Source organism: Montipora capricornis, chromosome 11 (assembly GCF_036669925.1).
Source record: "Montipora capricornis isolate CH-2021 chromosome 11, ASM3666992v2, whole genome shotgun sequence".
NCBI lineage: Eukaryota > Metazoa > Cnidaria > Anthozoa > Scleractinia > Acroporidae > Montipora > Montipora capricornis.
In genome coordinates this window covers 33,136,214-33,153,713 of record NC_090893.1, presented here as the reverse complement: position 1 = coordinate 33,153,713, position 17,500 = coordinate 33,136,214, and the positions used below count along the sequence as shown (strand labels likewise).

The window sequence follows — 17,500 nt, the reverse complement described above, 5'->3', positions numbered from 1 at the left end:
TATGACAGGTAAGAAGGAATAAAGCGAGACCATGTGGCACCGCAGTGATTGGCTCCGCACGCGTTTGCGGGTTCCCTGCCCTTCATGAATGTTTTTTCTTGTTTTTTTCTGCTAGTAATCAGCAGACTCCGACACTCTATTCTTGAGCCCAAGCTAAGGTACACGAAAAGTACCAACAGATATAGTAGCAGTGCAAGCCTTAGGATTCTAAGTCATTTTGCTGCATTGATCCAAAGAACCTTAGTTCAGTTGAAAAATGAAGTTACCTTCGCTTTGACTTCCTATGGCCCATCTTAATTTCAGTTTCTTGAAATTAGAAAAAAAAAACAAAGTGTGATGACCATCTCTGTCTTAAAAATTTATGAACTTTGTTTTATTTCAGAACTCCGAGCCACGCTCCTACGCTCTCATTAGATAATCCTTGCTATGACCGGTAAGATTTTGAAGAGCATTAATTTGCTTTTATAAAACCAAAATCCTAAAGCCGCCCGCTCACTAGGCAAAAACATTTTCGCCGCGAAGTATTCAAGCATATTTAGCGCCAGTGTCGCTTTCCGCAAACCTAGCGCTGTTATTGTGTGGCTTACACGAAGTGTGGAAGCCACACCATCGTCTTGGATATTTATTTGCCACCGAGAATCTTAATTAATTTCTCAAGCTTAGTGCTTTTGAATTTTAGGAAGGTAGAACCACTGATTGTACCATGAAAAGAAACTAACACATTGATTCAGTGAGAGCAAAGAAATTTTCCGTGAACTCAGTATGAATAAGATGAAATATTTTGCATTACTCCTGATATATCCCCAGCAGCATATCTAATTAACAACTTTCATTTTAACCCTGAAGTGATGGCCATGCGTAATGGCGACAAAGGGTTATCCTCTCCAGCAAAGTTCGTTCAGGAAAAAATTTCTTCAGAAACGTTCGCGGCGAATAAAATATTAAGCAAGTTTGATATTCAGCGCTATTTTCGCTGCGGCAATTGCGCATGAAAACTATCCTCGCACAACGGGCGAATTCTTCGCGGCGGAATTAGCGGCGTGCTATTTTCGAATAACGTGCAACCGGCTTAAGGAAAACGATTTGTATTTGTTTTCCTGAAGGAAAATGTGCACAAATTTATCTTGAGGTTATGAGTTATCTTTGCCTGATGCGCGAGCGATTGGACGTTTTATTCATGGTTACGTTGGAGTTGGGTCCGACTTGGTGCACGCATGCTCTGCAAGGTAATTTCAATAGGGCTAAGTGACTTTTTTTCCAAAACAATAACATTATGCTGTGGATGTTTTTGAAGAGAATAGGTGGTTTTAACGTTACGTCATCGGCCGCCATGTTGGTGAACGAAAAGGAAAGGTCTCGTATTAGATCCTTTTGCTCTTTCACCAGCAATTGTACATTGCAGCATTGTCTTCTGTGTCTCTAGCGATTGATTGCAAACCACCTATTTCTAACGTAAGTATAATGTTTAAGGCCGGCGCTCGTGTTAGTAAAAAAGAGTTAGACGGTACGGCTGAATGTTAGAGCTCAAATAAATGAAACTGGATCTTTTTCGTTGTTAGGACAACGTTTTGACCTTTTGAGGGCATATTGTTTATTTGTGGCCCGAGTTGCATCATTTGCGCACGAGCGGAGCCTTGATTAGCAACAATGATAAACAGCGTTTGCCCACGGGCAAGGAAGTTTTTGTGTGCAACCGCTTTCCCTAGACAGAAAGTACCCTAGGGTTATTCCCATGGATACACAAAAAGAACAAAAGAACTTCCCATGGCAGTCCCTGAGTTGAAAAGTACCGTTTATCTGCCCCCTGAGGTAGCTTTGCCAATCATAAAGCAGAACATAGGTAATACACCAAGATCTCTAATTATATTAATTGTATGGAAATATCTAGAACTAAACGTTTTATTCCCAAAGGGTTTGAATTGGGTTCAAAATTGAGTGAGTCGATTTGGTGTATTGTTGATTTTCGCTCAAAACTTGGCTTAATAATAAACACTATTCTAACGCTGTCGGGGACTAGACACATTTGTGTAAATCTTGGTGCATGTTGTTTTGTGCGAGCAATGTCTAAGAAAACGCTATAGGCATACCAAATTACGATGAAAAATGGGCCTTATTACCGATACGGCGGCCATTTTGATTTCTATTGTTTCGAATAGCTATTATGGGATGTGCAGGGGGCAAATACACATTAAATTGCCCCTTGATTATCCCATAATGTCTTTTGAAACAATAGAAATCAAAATGGCCTCCGTATCTGCAAAAAAGTCTATTGGCTATAGGCATGCAAAATTATGATGAAAGGTGGAATTATCTCATGAAACACCCTCGTAATTAATGTACTTGCAGTGGGCTATACAATGGCATCATTATAACAAATGAAGAGTGCTTAACAGATGAAAACGGACTCTACACAGAGGTTAAAGATTACAATCTCTCTGACCGACAGAAGAATGAGATCCCTATGTATGAAATTGTGGCCAGTGACAGAGTGGACAGCATAGACAAGAAAGGGACTTTTAATGAACAGGACTGTGATGCTCTTACGTATGAAAATGACAGAGGCGATAAGGGATTCAATCCCATCTATAATATCAGGTTAGCCTTTACTTTTTCCGATTTTTAAGTGTAATTGATCTAAATTGTACTTTAAAGTGTGCGTTTTGTCACTTTTTGTCGGACTGGGATATGAGGTATTCTACGGAAATGACCTAGAGAGGAGTGGATGATAGGGAAGACAAACAAGATAGAGATAGAGAGATAGTAGAAAGGAGTGAGAGATTTATTCGTTGATTGAAACCGATACTTTTAAAGGTTTTTGTCTCGTTTACAATTGCTCTGGCTGATTTTTGCCGCCTATTTTGATTGACCAGAGAGAATCTACAGGTATTAAGTGACTTGAGTTTCTGTTGCTCTTTTGGCCTACTTGGCCTACTAGCTATTGAACCACAAGACCGCTTACATAGCTCATCTTACATTTGAACTTCTTGGAGAAGAAAGGTCACACAACATTAAGAAAGTGATCGGGGAACGAACAACTTGGTAAGGTCCAACACGTTTGTTGACTATTGCTACGTCATAACACTTCATATCGAAGATGGCGCTTTCCAAATCACCAAAGAGGCACTTTTAAAGTGCTCTTGTCACATTTTTTAGAGGGAACTGGACAAAACGGCAATTATTTTCGAATTCCTGGGGAAACGTTTTAGTAATTTAGAGAAAAATTTTCTAGACCGTACTTTCCCTTTAAATAACTCAGGAGAAGATGTTGTGTTACTATAATTTCATTTGCAAATAGTTAGACTTTGAAGGCCTGTCGGATAAAGACTTCAAACATAGACCCCATTTTCCAACCCATCAAAGAACAAGCGTCTTAGGACGATAAAGCACCAACATGCTATTCGGAAAGAGTAGGGAAGAGACACATGTTGTGGTTTGTTCTATTCTCTCCGATCGACCTGGCGGTGAAATGTCAAAGAGAGTTATGGTGCATGAAGGCAACCCATTACGTTAAGGGGACTTAAACAAGTACTGCAACACGCCGATGAAACTAGAAGCGCTTTAGCTAAATATTGAATCTCAGAGAGATCGTGAACGGTTCCTTAAGACAAATTTGTTCTGCCTTTCAATTCGTACTCCTGTGTCGCTTATTTGTTCTCCATCCAAAATAGAATTCAACTTTTACAAAGAGACGTACGCTTTAAGTGCGGAGATGACAGAGCCTCCTCAGACCACCTAATACTTCAAATTGGACAAGATGACAGCACATTATTATGATGATGATGATGATGATGGTTATTATTATTAGCCAGTACTGATCAGCTTAATTTAGATGACCCCTTTCACATCTCATCCACACTCTTAAAAAAAGTGCAACGTAACTCGCCTCGTAACGTAAAGCGCGATCAACAGAAGCACAAGAAAAAAAAAATTACCATACTACCTACTTCACACTTATCCTGGACAAACAAAACGAAAATATTGTTCAATTCATAATACTAACCTCATTTGTCTTATACGGCTAGCAGAAAAATAAAATGAAACTAAAAGACAGAACGATCCTTCTGCGGTCTTCCAGTGGTTCACAATAAAAATAATAGGTTATGTTTTTTTTTCATAATTATCTTAAGTGAATCACATTTTTCACTTATTGTAATAGGTTTGCTTCAAATGCTGAATTACAATCAATACATTGTAGCTGAAATAATAACCCCCCCCCCCCCCCCCAAAAAAAAAAAAAACAACATTATTCTAAGATAACGTAATTAAGTGACATCAGAAGCTCATGACCTTGAAACGTTTAACTATGGTTCAGAGCTGGGGCTTTTTTGAATTTAAAATTTCCTTACTTGGATGTAACCTAGCTCGTGCATTTTTCCGCTCGTGCAGCCTCGATCATATTTTTGTCCATATTTGGGCATTAAATTGGTGTTATAAAATCTTCAGCTTTGTTTCAAGGAAAGAGTTGCAAGATACACGCTTCAAGGTCATGTACTTCTTGTGAAATACAACCATCCGGGTGAGTTTATTCCTGACAAAGACTTTTTAGGATGACATTAACTGACGTTTCGACAACCCAGGGGAACTCATCTTCAGAGTAGAGTGATAGCAGCTTTCCCGTTCTTCAGAGCTTTCAAGGACCTCTTGACCTCTGCCATGGTGATATGTCCTGTTCGGATGCTGAGCAGTGGCCCTTCAGTAAGAACGGGCGGATTTTCAGGTGCAGGCCTGTTGGAGACTTCCTGGAAGTATCTCTTCCATCTCAGTTCATTAAAAATAAACACATATCCCACCGATGCTTGACATGAATAACTGCGTAACCATCAGTGTGGACCACAGATATCATGATATGTCAAACTGGATTGAAACCAGCAAAAAAAGCAGAAAGAAAACATCTTCCAAACTGTTTTCCACCTGAACACGAAAAGCGTTCATTGTGTAAGAACTATAGTATGGCCCTGTAGCGGCGTTGAGCCACAGAAAGTGGGCGAAAAATGAAGCCTCGCTTATGTTTAGGTGAGTTAACATGGGTTGGGCCTGCAATCCAATCAAAAACCAGTACATGTTCAGCGATCAACTTGCAAAAAAATACAGCTGACCTCGGTGAACTCTAAGCTTGAGCCCGCGATATGGTCACGTGATATTGGTCAGCGGATGCCTTGTTTTGGCAGGTGTCAATTGATCAAATCATGTATGTGCAATATCAAAGATGTATGCTGTAAACTTGCATAATACTGGTCACATTGTCTTACATGTAGGAGTGGACGTACGTCCGTACGGACGGTCGATGACGTCATGGCTATAGAACCAAGATTTCTCGCATGGATGGGTTACCATATTTTCTTAACAATAGTGCTCCGCACGCGCGCGCGGAGCTCCGCTATCATTTGACTCTGAAGATGATTTCCTATAGTTTATGTAGTATGGCCGTGTAGCCGCGTCGAGTCACAGAAAGCGCCCAAAAAAATGAGGCCTCGTTTATGTTTAGGTGAGTTAACATGGGTTCAGCCTGCAATCAAATCGAAAAACAGTACCTGGTTAGCGGTCAACTTTCAAAATAACAGCTGACCTCGGTGAGCTCTAAGCCTGAGCTCGCGATAGGGTCACGTGATAGTGGTCAGTAAATACTTTGTTTTGACAGGTGTCAAACTAGCGTAATACTGCATGGTCACATACGTACGCACGTACGTACAACCATCGATGACGCCACGGCTATAAAACCAGGATTTCTCGCATCGATGGGTTACCGCTATAAATAGTGTTCAGCAAAGTTATTGCTGATGTGACCATTTCTTTATTTTTCGTTTAAGTGCTGTCGTCGCGTGTCGTTTAATTCCCTCGTAAGTCTGTTTGTCGTTGGCAAGTGAGTCCGTCTGTTCACGATAGTCGGTCTTTTAACAGTCAATCGTCCTTTGACAACGGGAAGTTTCACACTGTTTCTGTCCGTTTTTAGTCAGTATAAAATCTATTATTCAGATTCCGTATTTTTTTTCTGTTTTTCTTTCCAGCTCCATGTAATTGAAGACGTCGTTAGAAGCTCAACAGTCAACACGTATAATTGGATAGGTCTCCGCTTTTATTTTAATTTGTAAGAATTTTGAAAGAGCGCATACTCTCACTGTGGTAGGAATGAAGAAAAACGGTATTTTTTTGTCACATATATAAACAAGTTAGAATAATCACAAGCACATTACTACTTCAGATGGGATTTGAACCGTGAGACATCGCGCGAACCAGACCCCTTGCCACTGAGATCCAGAAGATTATTCGGTGAGCAAGGGTTTCTGAGCACTCTTTCTGAGCTCCACTTGGTTATCATTTATTTAGTACATCTTTATTTTTATTTGATGTACATTATAAAGTTTAGCTTTCTTTAAATAATTGGTTCTGTCACTCATCATTGCGTCCGTAACAGTAGCAGAAGTGCCACCATTAGCTCTGTCATCTAGAGTCAATGACATCGAGATTTAGATATAGATTCCGACTTAGATGTAGATTGGGAATATTTTGTTGTCGGTTGTTTTGTTTTGTTTTTGTTTTGTTTTTTTTTTTTGTTGTTGTTGTTCACTTCGAACATTTGTGAAGTAATGAAACCCCCTTTTTTTTTCACCAAGTACATTGCATTCCTGGAATAAAAAATGAGTTTAAAAAGGTACAATTCAGTAGATTTTTTGTTTTTATTAGATTCATTGAGAAATCGTCGTTGATCGTCTCCATCTGATTGGCTCTCAGCAGTGCAATTTATACACGAATCGCACTGTTTTTTGCCCTAAACCGCGCCTTTTCCCCATCTAGTGAGATAGGAGCACTAAAACAAAACTCAGCTAATCTGATTTCTAGGCTTAAAGGCCCACCTTCAACCGACAGGCTTTTCGAACGTTTGTTTTTGTTATGGAAATTCGCATTGCTTATCACAGCGATCTGATTGGATAAATTTCAGCTTTGGTTGGATTTTCATGTATGAAAATTGTTCTACGACACACAAAGCCAGTCAGTTGAAGGTGGGCCTTTAAAAAATGGATTAATTTGAATACTAACAGTTTCTGAAACTGATTTCATATTCGCAATTCATATATGATCCATTCATATATAATTTCATCGTAGTTTCTGAATGATCATAATGAGCCGTACTCTGAGGCCTTTGCTCACCTACTAAAATTTAGCCAAGTTTAAGGAAGAAAATCTCAAAAGTTGGGTCTAAATGAAGGCTAAAAGGCAGATCACAGTAAATTTCACTGCGCAAAAAGGCACATATTCGCGACCGACTTTGCCCGAATACGGATACGCACACGTGGAGTGAACGATAATATCCTGAAGTATGCAAGGACGCACGACGCGACATACACCTCGAATATTCTACTTAGAATCCGGACTGTTTTTCCGAATTCAAATAGAATACCTTGGAATACTTTGAAACATTCTAAACGACATACCCCGACTCCTTTTCTAAAAAAGACCAATAATGACCAGCTTCAAACAATGATGATCAGTAGTCATAGGAACATCTTGGTATGACAACAAATATTCGAGTCCGCATGCGACGCGAATACGACAGTGACGAAGGGTTTAGCAGACTTGAACACGCCCGAATACTAACGCACATCTCAAGTGTTCGCTGCATTTGCGAACCGTGCACCAACCCATAACAGTGCGGAATTTGGTATTCTGCAGTATTCAAAACTCGAACAACTACGATCAAGAGTAGCAATGCCTATATCTCGTTCCTGAAATTCAGTGTGCATATTCTTGAACACGAACTTGTTTTATGTTTTATTGGATGTTTACGCTTTTGGGACGTTTATATGCTTTGGTCTCATAGGATTCCCCTTTCACATGGGGTCTTTACTTAGATCTATCTACGCGGATTACAGGAGTCTCCTTTTTGACAAACCTCTATCGCAGACGTTCTTAGGGCTTCGTCACGCTCTCCTAAAGGAATGGACAAGTAGCGAAGCCCTAATAACGTCTTCGTCGACTACTTTCTGTCTCGTGCAGTTCAATGAACGAAGACATTGTAACTATCAGCCAACAAAACTTTATTTAAGTTATACAGTATTTACAATACTTGTAAGTTGAATATCTCGATATTATTGAAAACGTTGCCTTTTTATTCGGGGATTCATACACCTTATTCCAAAATGGCCGCCATTTTCGTATTCTTTTGTTTCCATGCAAATTCGCCCTTTTGCCCTCGTTCAAGGTTAAATATTCTTTTGAATTTGACGTTTGAAAGTGAGGCCATAAGGACCAATTTGCATGGAAACAAAAGAATACTAAAATGGCGGCCATTTTGGAATAAGGTGTATTAACTAAACGGTTTGAGCTTAACGCATTGCTAACAATGAGGTCTTGTTACGTAAATCATAGGGGAATTTTTTTTAGGAGTCCAGAAACCTTAATTGCATTTTAATGACCTGTGAAGTGCCTCATGCATTATTTAGTTTCTGGTAAAGGAAAAAAACACTGAAATTTTTATCATTACTAAAAACTCTCTTTTACAGTGCAACGCGCCTTACCGTGGCCACCCAACAAACTTTCACATTTGACTATTACGTGTAAATACGTCAACTCAACAACCCACGCAATGGTGTTCAACCTACAACTGTGCGACCTTTGCAAAAAGGCGTAACTGTCAATCAACTTCACACATCCTGATTGGCGGACAATTTGTAAAAAAAACTTTGTTAGTTGGCCACGGTAAGGCGCGTCGCACTGTAAACTAATTTTTAGTGTAAAAAATGCCATTTAAAATTTTGTCCTGGTTTTTCATTTGCCACTGATTAAAAGTTTCCTCCTAGATAATTGCAAAAAAAAGATGACATTGTCTAGTTTAACCTTAATTTCTTAAAAACAATACAAGAAAGCTTCAGTACTGAATAGCAATCACTGCTTAGCAAATCATCTTTAGTTTATAAATACATGCACTTACTTAGGATGAACCTTTTCATTCCAACATAAAAAAAATCGATGTTATTTCAATGTTTATATAGTAATAATATTGCTATTAATATGTGAGCAATACTGCTGTTGTAGAAAAAATCCATTCAAAAATTCTATTTAAAAAATTTGGATGAAACTCTAACCTTGAAAGAAAGAAGAGGAACAAAAAGTTATCACGAGCAATACTATTCACAGTACGTTAAGGAATAGACTGATTAAAAAAAGCCCAAAGAGTTAATCAGTTTCAGAATCGTCATTTAAACAATGGTATCTTTTTCTTCTCCTCCTGGGTGGTGATGCCACAGGAGTTTCTGTCGGCACCTCCTCTGGCTCTGAGTTGGGTTCAGCATAACCTCTTGCAGCCTCTTCCCCTAAGGCCCAAGGTACATGAACCTTGGGTCTGGGCCTTTCTGAGAGAGGTGCCTCAACTCTTGGCACACGTGGCCGCACTTCTTCTTCTCTTGTCTGATCTATTCTTCTTTGTAGACGGCTCATCAAGTCATTGGCCCTTGGGGACCTCCATCTTGGTGACCTTATGATCCAATTTCCCTCTGGTCCATCTTCCTCGTCACTCACAAAGTCATAGCTGAGTTCCTGCATCAACTCCTTCTCTTGGCCCCTCGCCACTTTAACTCGTGCACTGAAAAGCTGAAAGAGATTTTAAAATTGACATTTAAGTCAGGCTATATATATGCCATGTACAGTACTAGGATTTGGTTTTATCCAAAAGTCTTAATTCCAGTAATAATTGCAGGAAAAGTGTCTAAAATGAATTTATTAGGGTGAAATATTTTGCTGAGTGAGTAAGTGTCAATTTGTTCTAGTGTTTACACACTACTTGGAGACACTATACAATAATACATCTATATATATATAGACTCAATTGCTCAAAAAGCTATTGCCTGTTGACATAAAACTATTAACAAATACATAAATTAAAAAAGGATCCCGGTTACATAAAAAAATATGACATTAAAAACTATTGCTCAATGACATTTAACATAAAATGCTATAAAATGGTTACGTAGTAATAAAAGGTGATAAAAATATATATTGAAACCTACACTAAGTTTGACAAAGGAAACAACTGTCACAGTTTCTGTTCTGGCCAACTAGGCTGCAACTAAAACAGTAATTTTCAGCTGTTAAGACAGTTAAGCCTGCAATTAAATATTCTGTAGAGGCTTATGAGTGATGCACTTGGTCATTTTAAAGTCAAAACTACTATTAACTGTAATTTGTCACTGTAAATAACTATTATTAGTTGATGCTTTTTACACATACAGTGGCAGAAAAAATTAAAGAAGTTCAAGTCAACATACCCTTTTCCTTCTTGAACGAACTTTGTTGTCCTTTCTTGTCTGTTTCGTTTTTTGCTGGTTTTCAGGAAGTGACTGTAGATAAAGCTTTCTTTTTGTTTCGTAGTACCTAACAATGGCACCTGCAAATAAAAGTGAAGAGTGTCATAATTATAATATAAAATCAGACCAGCTTCATCCATAGTTTCAGTCAGCTGCATGCATGTATACGTATGTACAGCTTTTTAAGGTTTTCGAGTATCTGCAAAGAACTTAAGGTTACCAGATACCTTCAAGGGTGTTTCACATGCAAGTGGTGTAGTGTGTTTCAGTTAACCTGTAGAAACCTAAAACCCTGTATCAAATTAAGCTTCGTGAACTGCTATGTTACATAACAGACCAAGATTTTAAAAAAAAATTGCACTGTTATCTTTTTAATGATTTTTTTAATGTGAGTGCCCGAATCACCTTACCAAAGGTACAATTCAAAGCAATTAACTTTTTTGAATTTCATTTATTGATTTGTTTAATTCTTTTGGATGCTCATACAAAAATTCCTTTTAGCAACAAAGTTCTAAGAAATTTTAGGTCAATTGAACAAATTCATTGACTTTTAGCTGAAAGAGTATCTATATTTGTATGATCATTCAACTTAAGAAAAAAAATCGACAGTGTTGGGTTACAAACAAAGCCAGTTCAATAACCTTTAAATTATTGATATATGGTTTATTAAGGTGTATCTGCAGTTTAACCTGAACACCTTACCACACTTGCATATGATTCACCTGGGGGCCCATGCTGAAAGCGTCTGGTAACCTTAAGTACCACAAAATGACAACACCATTGCACACAATTTTGCACTAGTTAATTGCCAGAGTTGACATGCATGAAAGGCTGCCAATTAAAATATTATTCATTCAAAATATTTCTCCAAATGTTTCAAATAGGGTTTTTGCTTGACCTGATCACTTGATCAACTTTTGGTAAATACGAAAACAGTTCATTTTTGAAAAAAAATTGCATATTAAAATTACGAAAACAGTTCATTTTTGAAAAAAAATTGCATATTAAAATTAGGTAACCTGAGAATTTTTAGCCGAATATCTCAAAAGGAGCGATTGCAACGGCCACTGAAAGTTGGAAGCATTATTTTGTATGAGAGAAACAACTTTTGCCATCCAGTCATGCATGCATGGTGTTTCATACAAATCCTTGTAAATTTTAAAAATTTTTTAACTGTCTTTAATCTTTTCCCTTATGCATTTAAAGGCTAAAATTGCATGTTATGAATTAAAAGGAGATTTCAGCCCTGAAATGCTTAATGGGGACAAAAAAGTTATGGGTATTTCAGTATCGTTTATGTCTTTAAAAAGAACATTTTTCAAAATAAAAAGAAAACCATGCTTGGCTGGATGCAAAAACAAATACAAATTATCAAACCATCAATTAAATACCCAAACTGCGTAGCACGGAGACAAATTTAGACTTTTCTTTTATTGGTCACGTGACCATGGGCGGACGTCATATTTAGGGTCATTGGCTTACAAAAGTTGGAAACTGACCAAAATAATGCCAAATTCTCTCAAATTGCTTAACCATTACATCCTTAGCAACGCACCCCAAAAAATACGTCGGTGGGCCCTTAACCCATTGACTCCCAGGGGTTCCCCATTGATGAATAAAATTGTCTGGGTGCAAGTGCGTGTTGTCCTAAGTAGCGTGTGTATGCATATATATGGAAAGAACTCAAATGAGGCCATCGCTACTGTGTGCATGTGATGGATGAAGAACCTTGGCTGATCCACAGCATCAGGAACTTCCTATGCAACACCCAAGTACAGAGAAAAATCTCTGACCCGAATGGGAATCGAACCCACGACCTTCGGATTAGTTCACCGTTGCTCTACCGACTGAGCTACAAGGCCAGACGGGAGCAGGCCATGGGAGTTTGAGGACAAATCGGCTAGGCCCAAGCCAAGTACTAAGTGCAAGTTGTCCTAAGTAGCGTGTAGCGCAAATTGTCTGGCATTAGACAGAGTAAAATAGTCTTGCCGGTTTAGGCCAGTTAGGGTGTCAAAGTATTAAGGAAATATTTTTCATGACAGTTTTGAATATTTTGATATTACCATGCAAGCGTGCTACTTTTCGTGTTTCCTCAAATTCATCACATGATCAAGTCATGCAAAAAGCCTATTGGAAAATCCCCTTGCTAATTGCTTTAGCAGACTCCAGTGGCCCCTGGCACCTAACTTTTGCTCTAGGGCAAACAGAAAATCCCAGTGCATGTATTTTGTGCGTACAGACCTTAGACGGATCCAAACAGTCCTTCTCAGGACTGCACTCACCAGGACGATCGTACTTTACTTAATCAGCCTTGTAATTGTTCATAACCAGCAACTGTTGACCAAATTTGGAAGATGTTTGCCATTGTTATGAAAAATGAGTCACTTTTTCTAATAACTGTTCAGAACAAGAGACTGAAGCAATGGTAGCTCAGCTGCTTTTGGCTGAGCTAAAGAAAATCACCAAAGATTTCATCTGCAGCTGTAAAAAAATCAACTGGCCACTGTGTGACAAGGGCCCATTGTTGTACAGTCTCTTAACCACATGCCAGTCAACAATAGATACCATATTATTTTTCATGATCAGACTTACGCTTGACTGTCTTAATGGCATATCCTTATCTTCATTAGCTATCTGCTCTTCCAGATGGTGTCGCACAGACATGTTGTGTGGTGAGAGAGCATTAGAAATGTCAAGCCAATAATTGGTTATTGGTTATTAAAACTTATTGAATGAGGAGAGTAAAACAATAATCAAGGATAATAGTTACTATCTGTATAACTCTCTTCAGAGGACATATGTCCTTTCAAATCTTCCTTTTGGTCGGACATTTGACGAATTGGACCGGACATAATTATTTTATTGACTGACAGCACCTTGAAGAAGAGAACTCAAGATGTGCTGGTGACATGTTTGGCCATCTTATCCGATCATAATGTGAAATTGGCCGGACATTTTCAAAATTTGTTCGGACAATGTCCGATGACCGACTGTTATTTCCAGCACTGGATTTAGGAAGGACTATATCTGAAAACTGTAGCAAGTCACCTTAAGTTACATTATAACAGTTCAACTATTTTTGGATAATCACAGCACAGGAAAAGAAACATACCTTTCTTCTGGCTTGTATTGTCTGTCTAATGACAAGTTGTTATGAAGAAGATGTACATCTGCCTAAAGTGAACAAAGTGGGATTTTTTGTTTGTACCAAACCATACTCTACTAAAATACAACCGCAATACTAATAATAAAGATGTGGTATCAAGTTACATATATACATACTGACTCTAACAGCCATAATCAATAACACCTGTCGTTAAAATAAACCTGACAAACATAACAAGCCTCACACTCTTAGCGACAAACAAAGGGTCTCCAACTGATGAGAACTAGCTCTTTTAGTCTGCCTTCTCAGCTGGAGACCTAGTAGCTAGCTTGCAACATTCCTATTCCATTAATCTTAGAATTTTGCTTCTAAGCTAATACAGGAGTCAACCATTATGCAATCGTGTCATCATCTTATGGTGTGAAAAGGAAATTTTAGAACAATATCTAGAAGAAGTGTACATGGCTGGAGAAAAATTAAAAATAGATCAGAGAAAGTACTTGCCTGGAGGTACACTGTAGTCCCATTTTTGTATCAAATTACTAACACAGGCCACCAGGCTTATTTACTGTATTGTTTTCTAATCAGTTTTACCTGATGTCTATTCTCGCAATTAAATAAACAAGCAATTTCCTTCTCCCAGTTAATGCAATTCTTGTTGTACTTGAATAAATTTTGTGTGGTTATTATCAACCAATCAGTAACCTACAGTATTTGTGTGTGTGTATTATGACAACACCTGCCTTTGCGGTAGGAAGTGATTCCTTCCCATCCCACTTCACTTTTGCTTTCTTTAGTATTGAGTATGACATTTCCGAGAAGCTAACCAAAATGGACATAAACAATGGCTAAGAGGTTTGTGCCTTTGATGTTGCTGAGTTTATGGATTGGAAACAAACACAAACATCTCCAAAAATGACAGACATTGATTCAGGACTTGAAGAATGAAAGACAGCCACTTGTAAAATTATCTCCTCAAGAACTGGATGTAAAGTTAAGAAACTATACCAAAGCAGATTTTTTCAGCTAGCTGTAGGAAAAAACAATAGACATGAATATGAGCCAAAAACTCTACAAGGATGTACATGTACCGCTTCTGTTAACCATAAGTTGAGCATTACCTGAAAAACTGTGGATATAGCAAATCTAAATTGCACATGTTGTGCTTAAATTTAATCCACAGTTTAAATTTTATTTTCCTTTGTTTCAAATTTATAATCAAAAATCCATATATATTACAGAAAAAAACTTGAAAATAACTTTTAGGAGAAGTGCTCAAGTCAAAATATACTATAGTATTTTGCAAGCTGGCACTATGGTTTACCATATTGTTACATGTATAACAGGCAATAATTATATCTTAGCTTCAAATGTACCGAGTGGGTGAGCATCAGGGAGGAGACAAAATAATCAGGAGACTGTCTTAATTCACTTCAAGGTGTGTTACGGGAAGGAATTGCTCTAGTATGCACTTACTGAAACTTCTGGCGGAATTTTTGATCCATCTTCAACCACCTCACGATCATGAAACACTTCAAATTTTTCAAGCAGAGATTTCTCATTAACTTTAAGTTCTTGCACTTCATCTTCCAAATCTTCCATTGCAGTTGTCAGTTTTTTTAACATTTCTTCTTGCGTACTCATCTTATTGGATAGTGAGTTTATTGCATCAAATATCTTTCCTACTTCAGATGACGATATGACAATATTTCCAGCTCTACTTGGGGGAGTGTCACTCCTAGATGCACTTGCTGAGCTTGTAGTTGAACTACTGCTTCTTTCCCTTCCAAAGCCAGATCTTCTATTGTGTCCAAAAAATGAACCTAGTTGGGCCATCTCTTGACTGTGTAAAGAATCCACAAAGAAAGATTTATATTTTGCATAATTCAACAACAAGAAGACAAAGTCCCTTAAGTCTGTGATCAGTTCTTGAAAAAGTCAATTTTTCCATACATTTTCTGTAATTTTGATACTGTCGAATTCAAGAAAATGTATGGGAAAATCAAGGTTTTCTAAAAACTGATCACAGAAATCTTTGCATTCCAGATTTAGTGTATTGTTTCTTTGAACTCGTAAGTTACTATTTTCAAGGAGAACATGCTAAAATATATGAATTCAGGAAGAATTAAAAGGCTTTAAATTCTAATACAAATCTTTGATTTTCCCGCCATCTTGCCCTAATGACTCTGATGCATGCATTCCCTGATGCAACTATGAGCGTTAACTCCTCCATGGCGACATTTATTAGAAACAGTCAGAACATAAAAACTACACCCTAAATCGTCCAAAAGATATACTTCATGTACGGTTCCGAGCAACTGTGGTTATTACGTGGACAGCATTTCCTAACTCGTAAAGTTAAGATGGCTGTAACACAAAACCGGCATGGGAAATACTTTAACAACTGACAAAAGCTCACAAAGCACGGGAACAACTTTGCATTTCATTCTTCTCCGTCGAAGCTTTAAGTTCAAACCGTTCAAAGTTAGCCTTTAACCACTTGAAGAACGATCAATTCTAGATACAGTATGGGAATTCAAAAACAAGCCGGCGATCGATATATATAACGCCAGACGATTTTACTCGTCAATGGGGAACCCCACCGGGCTGAAAGGGTTAACAACAGCTGGATTCACTGAAAAACTATGTCCCCATTAACCCTTTAACTCCCAATACTGCCACTTATAGATTTTACTCTGTCTAACGCCAGACGATTTTACTCGTCAATGGGGAACCCCACCGGGCTGAAAGGGTTAACAACAGCTGGATTCACTGAAAAACTATGTCCCCATTAACCCTTTAACTCCCAATACTGCCACTTATAGATTTTACTCTGTCTAACGCCAGACGATTTTACTCGTCAATGGGGAACCTCACCGGGCTGAAAGGGTTAACAACAGCTGGATTCACTGAAAAACTATGTCCCCATTAACCCTTTAACTCCCAATACTGCCACTTATAGATTTTACTCTGTCTAACGCCAGACGATTTTACTCGTCAATGGGGAACCCCACCGGGCTGAAAGGGTTAACAACAGCTGGATTCACTGAAAAACTATGTCCCCATTAACCCTTTAACTCCCAATACTGCCACTTATAGATTTTACTCTGTCTAACGCCAGACGATTTTACTCGTCAGTGGGGAACCCCACGGGGCTGAAAGGGTTAAATCAACTAGGAGATTCAGGCTTATTTTACGCTGCTTTAACCACAGCATAAACTTGCTCAAGGATAAACAAAGTTTAAGATGACCTTTTTTACGATTTGTCAACGAATTACGGTGCGCAAGCTCGTTTTTTGCGTTACTTAGTGTAAAAGTACGTAATTTTCATGCATAAAGGCAGTCTCTACGTTTCCGTTAAAACGCGAAAAGTTTCTCATATGCACTCTTTACACTTCCGTTGATTTGCGTAAAGTTTCATTGACTATTTTGTTGAAACGCGTTAAAAGCAAAGTTAGCGCCCAACTTTATCTACTTGAGACAAGTGTGAATGAAACTCGTGACTCTATAATTCTTGCAGGCTTGCGCTATAATATTTCACGCAAAGACACTGAGTATATTTCGCAAAAGCTACACTCGGGCGCGCATTTGCGTTGCCCGTCGCCTCCATATATAACCACCCCCATAATAAAAGGAAGTTTCCAATGTTTTTCATCAGAACGGACGAATTGTTACCATCAATAACTGGCCGACGACATTTGTTGAAGTGTGCGTTTTGGGAAATCTACGAATGACACTTAACTAAAGATATTCAGTAGTATTCGAGCTGAATATCTCAGTACACTTCACGTGGGGTGTGCGCCTTGAATACCTCAGGATTCTAGGGAGTCACGAGCACGTATTCTAGGCCCGGACATCTCCGAATATTTTCATTTTCACGCAGTGAATTTCTTACCTTAATAAACCGTTCCATAAGTTCAAACCGCTGCGTATCTCCTTGGATTGCACGCGACAACAGATTAAAATCTGCCACAATCAGTGTATTTACACAACTATATCACTCGTGTCAAAGTTCATTTGCATAACCCTTGCACTCGGTAAAAATATGTCTTCTGCCGTTCAGGTTCGTTTGTTGACCTTCTAAGTAGTGACAAAA

General features: G+C 38.3%; 2 protein-coding genes across 2 annotated transcripts in view; one reads left to right on the top strand and one right to left on the bottom strand.

Moving 5' to 3' along the window:
• The window catches only part of LOC138024852 (uncharacterized), a 17,303-nt gene extending 10,653 nt beyond the window's left edge, over positions 1 to 6,650 (top strand). The window contains exons 4-7 of the mRNA XM_068872044.1: positions 1 to 8; positions 383 to 433; positions 2,347 to 2,595; positions 6,006 to 6,650. The exon at positions 1 to 8 is cut by the window's left edge and continues 40 nt beyond it. Of these exons, the coding sequence (XP_068728145.1) occupies positions 1 to 8; positions 383 to 433; positions 2,347 to 2,595; positions 6,006 to 6,015 (318 nt within the window). The 3' untranslated portion in view covers positions 6,016 to 6,650. The remainder of the gene's footprint in view (positions 9 to 382; positions 434 to 2,346; positions 2,596 to 6,005) is intronic.
• LOC138024826 (uncharacterized) overlaps positions 1 to 17,500 on the bottom strand; it is a 437,788-nt gene that overhangs the window by 195,070 nt on the left and 225,218 nt on the right. The window lies entirely within an intron of this gene.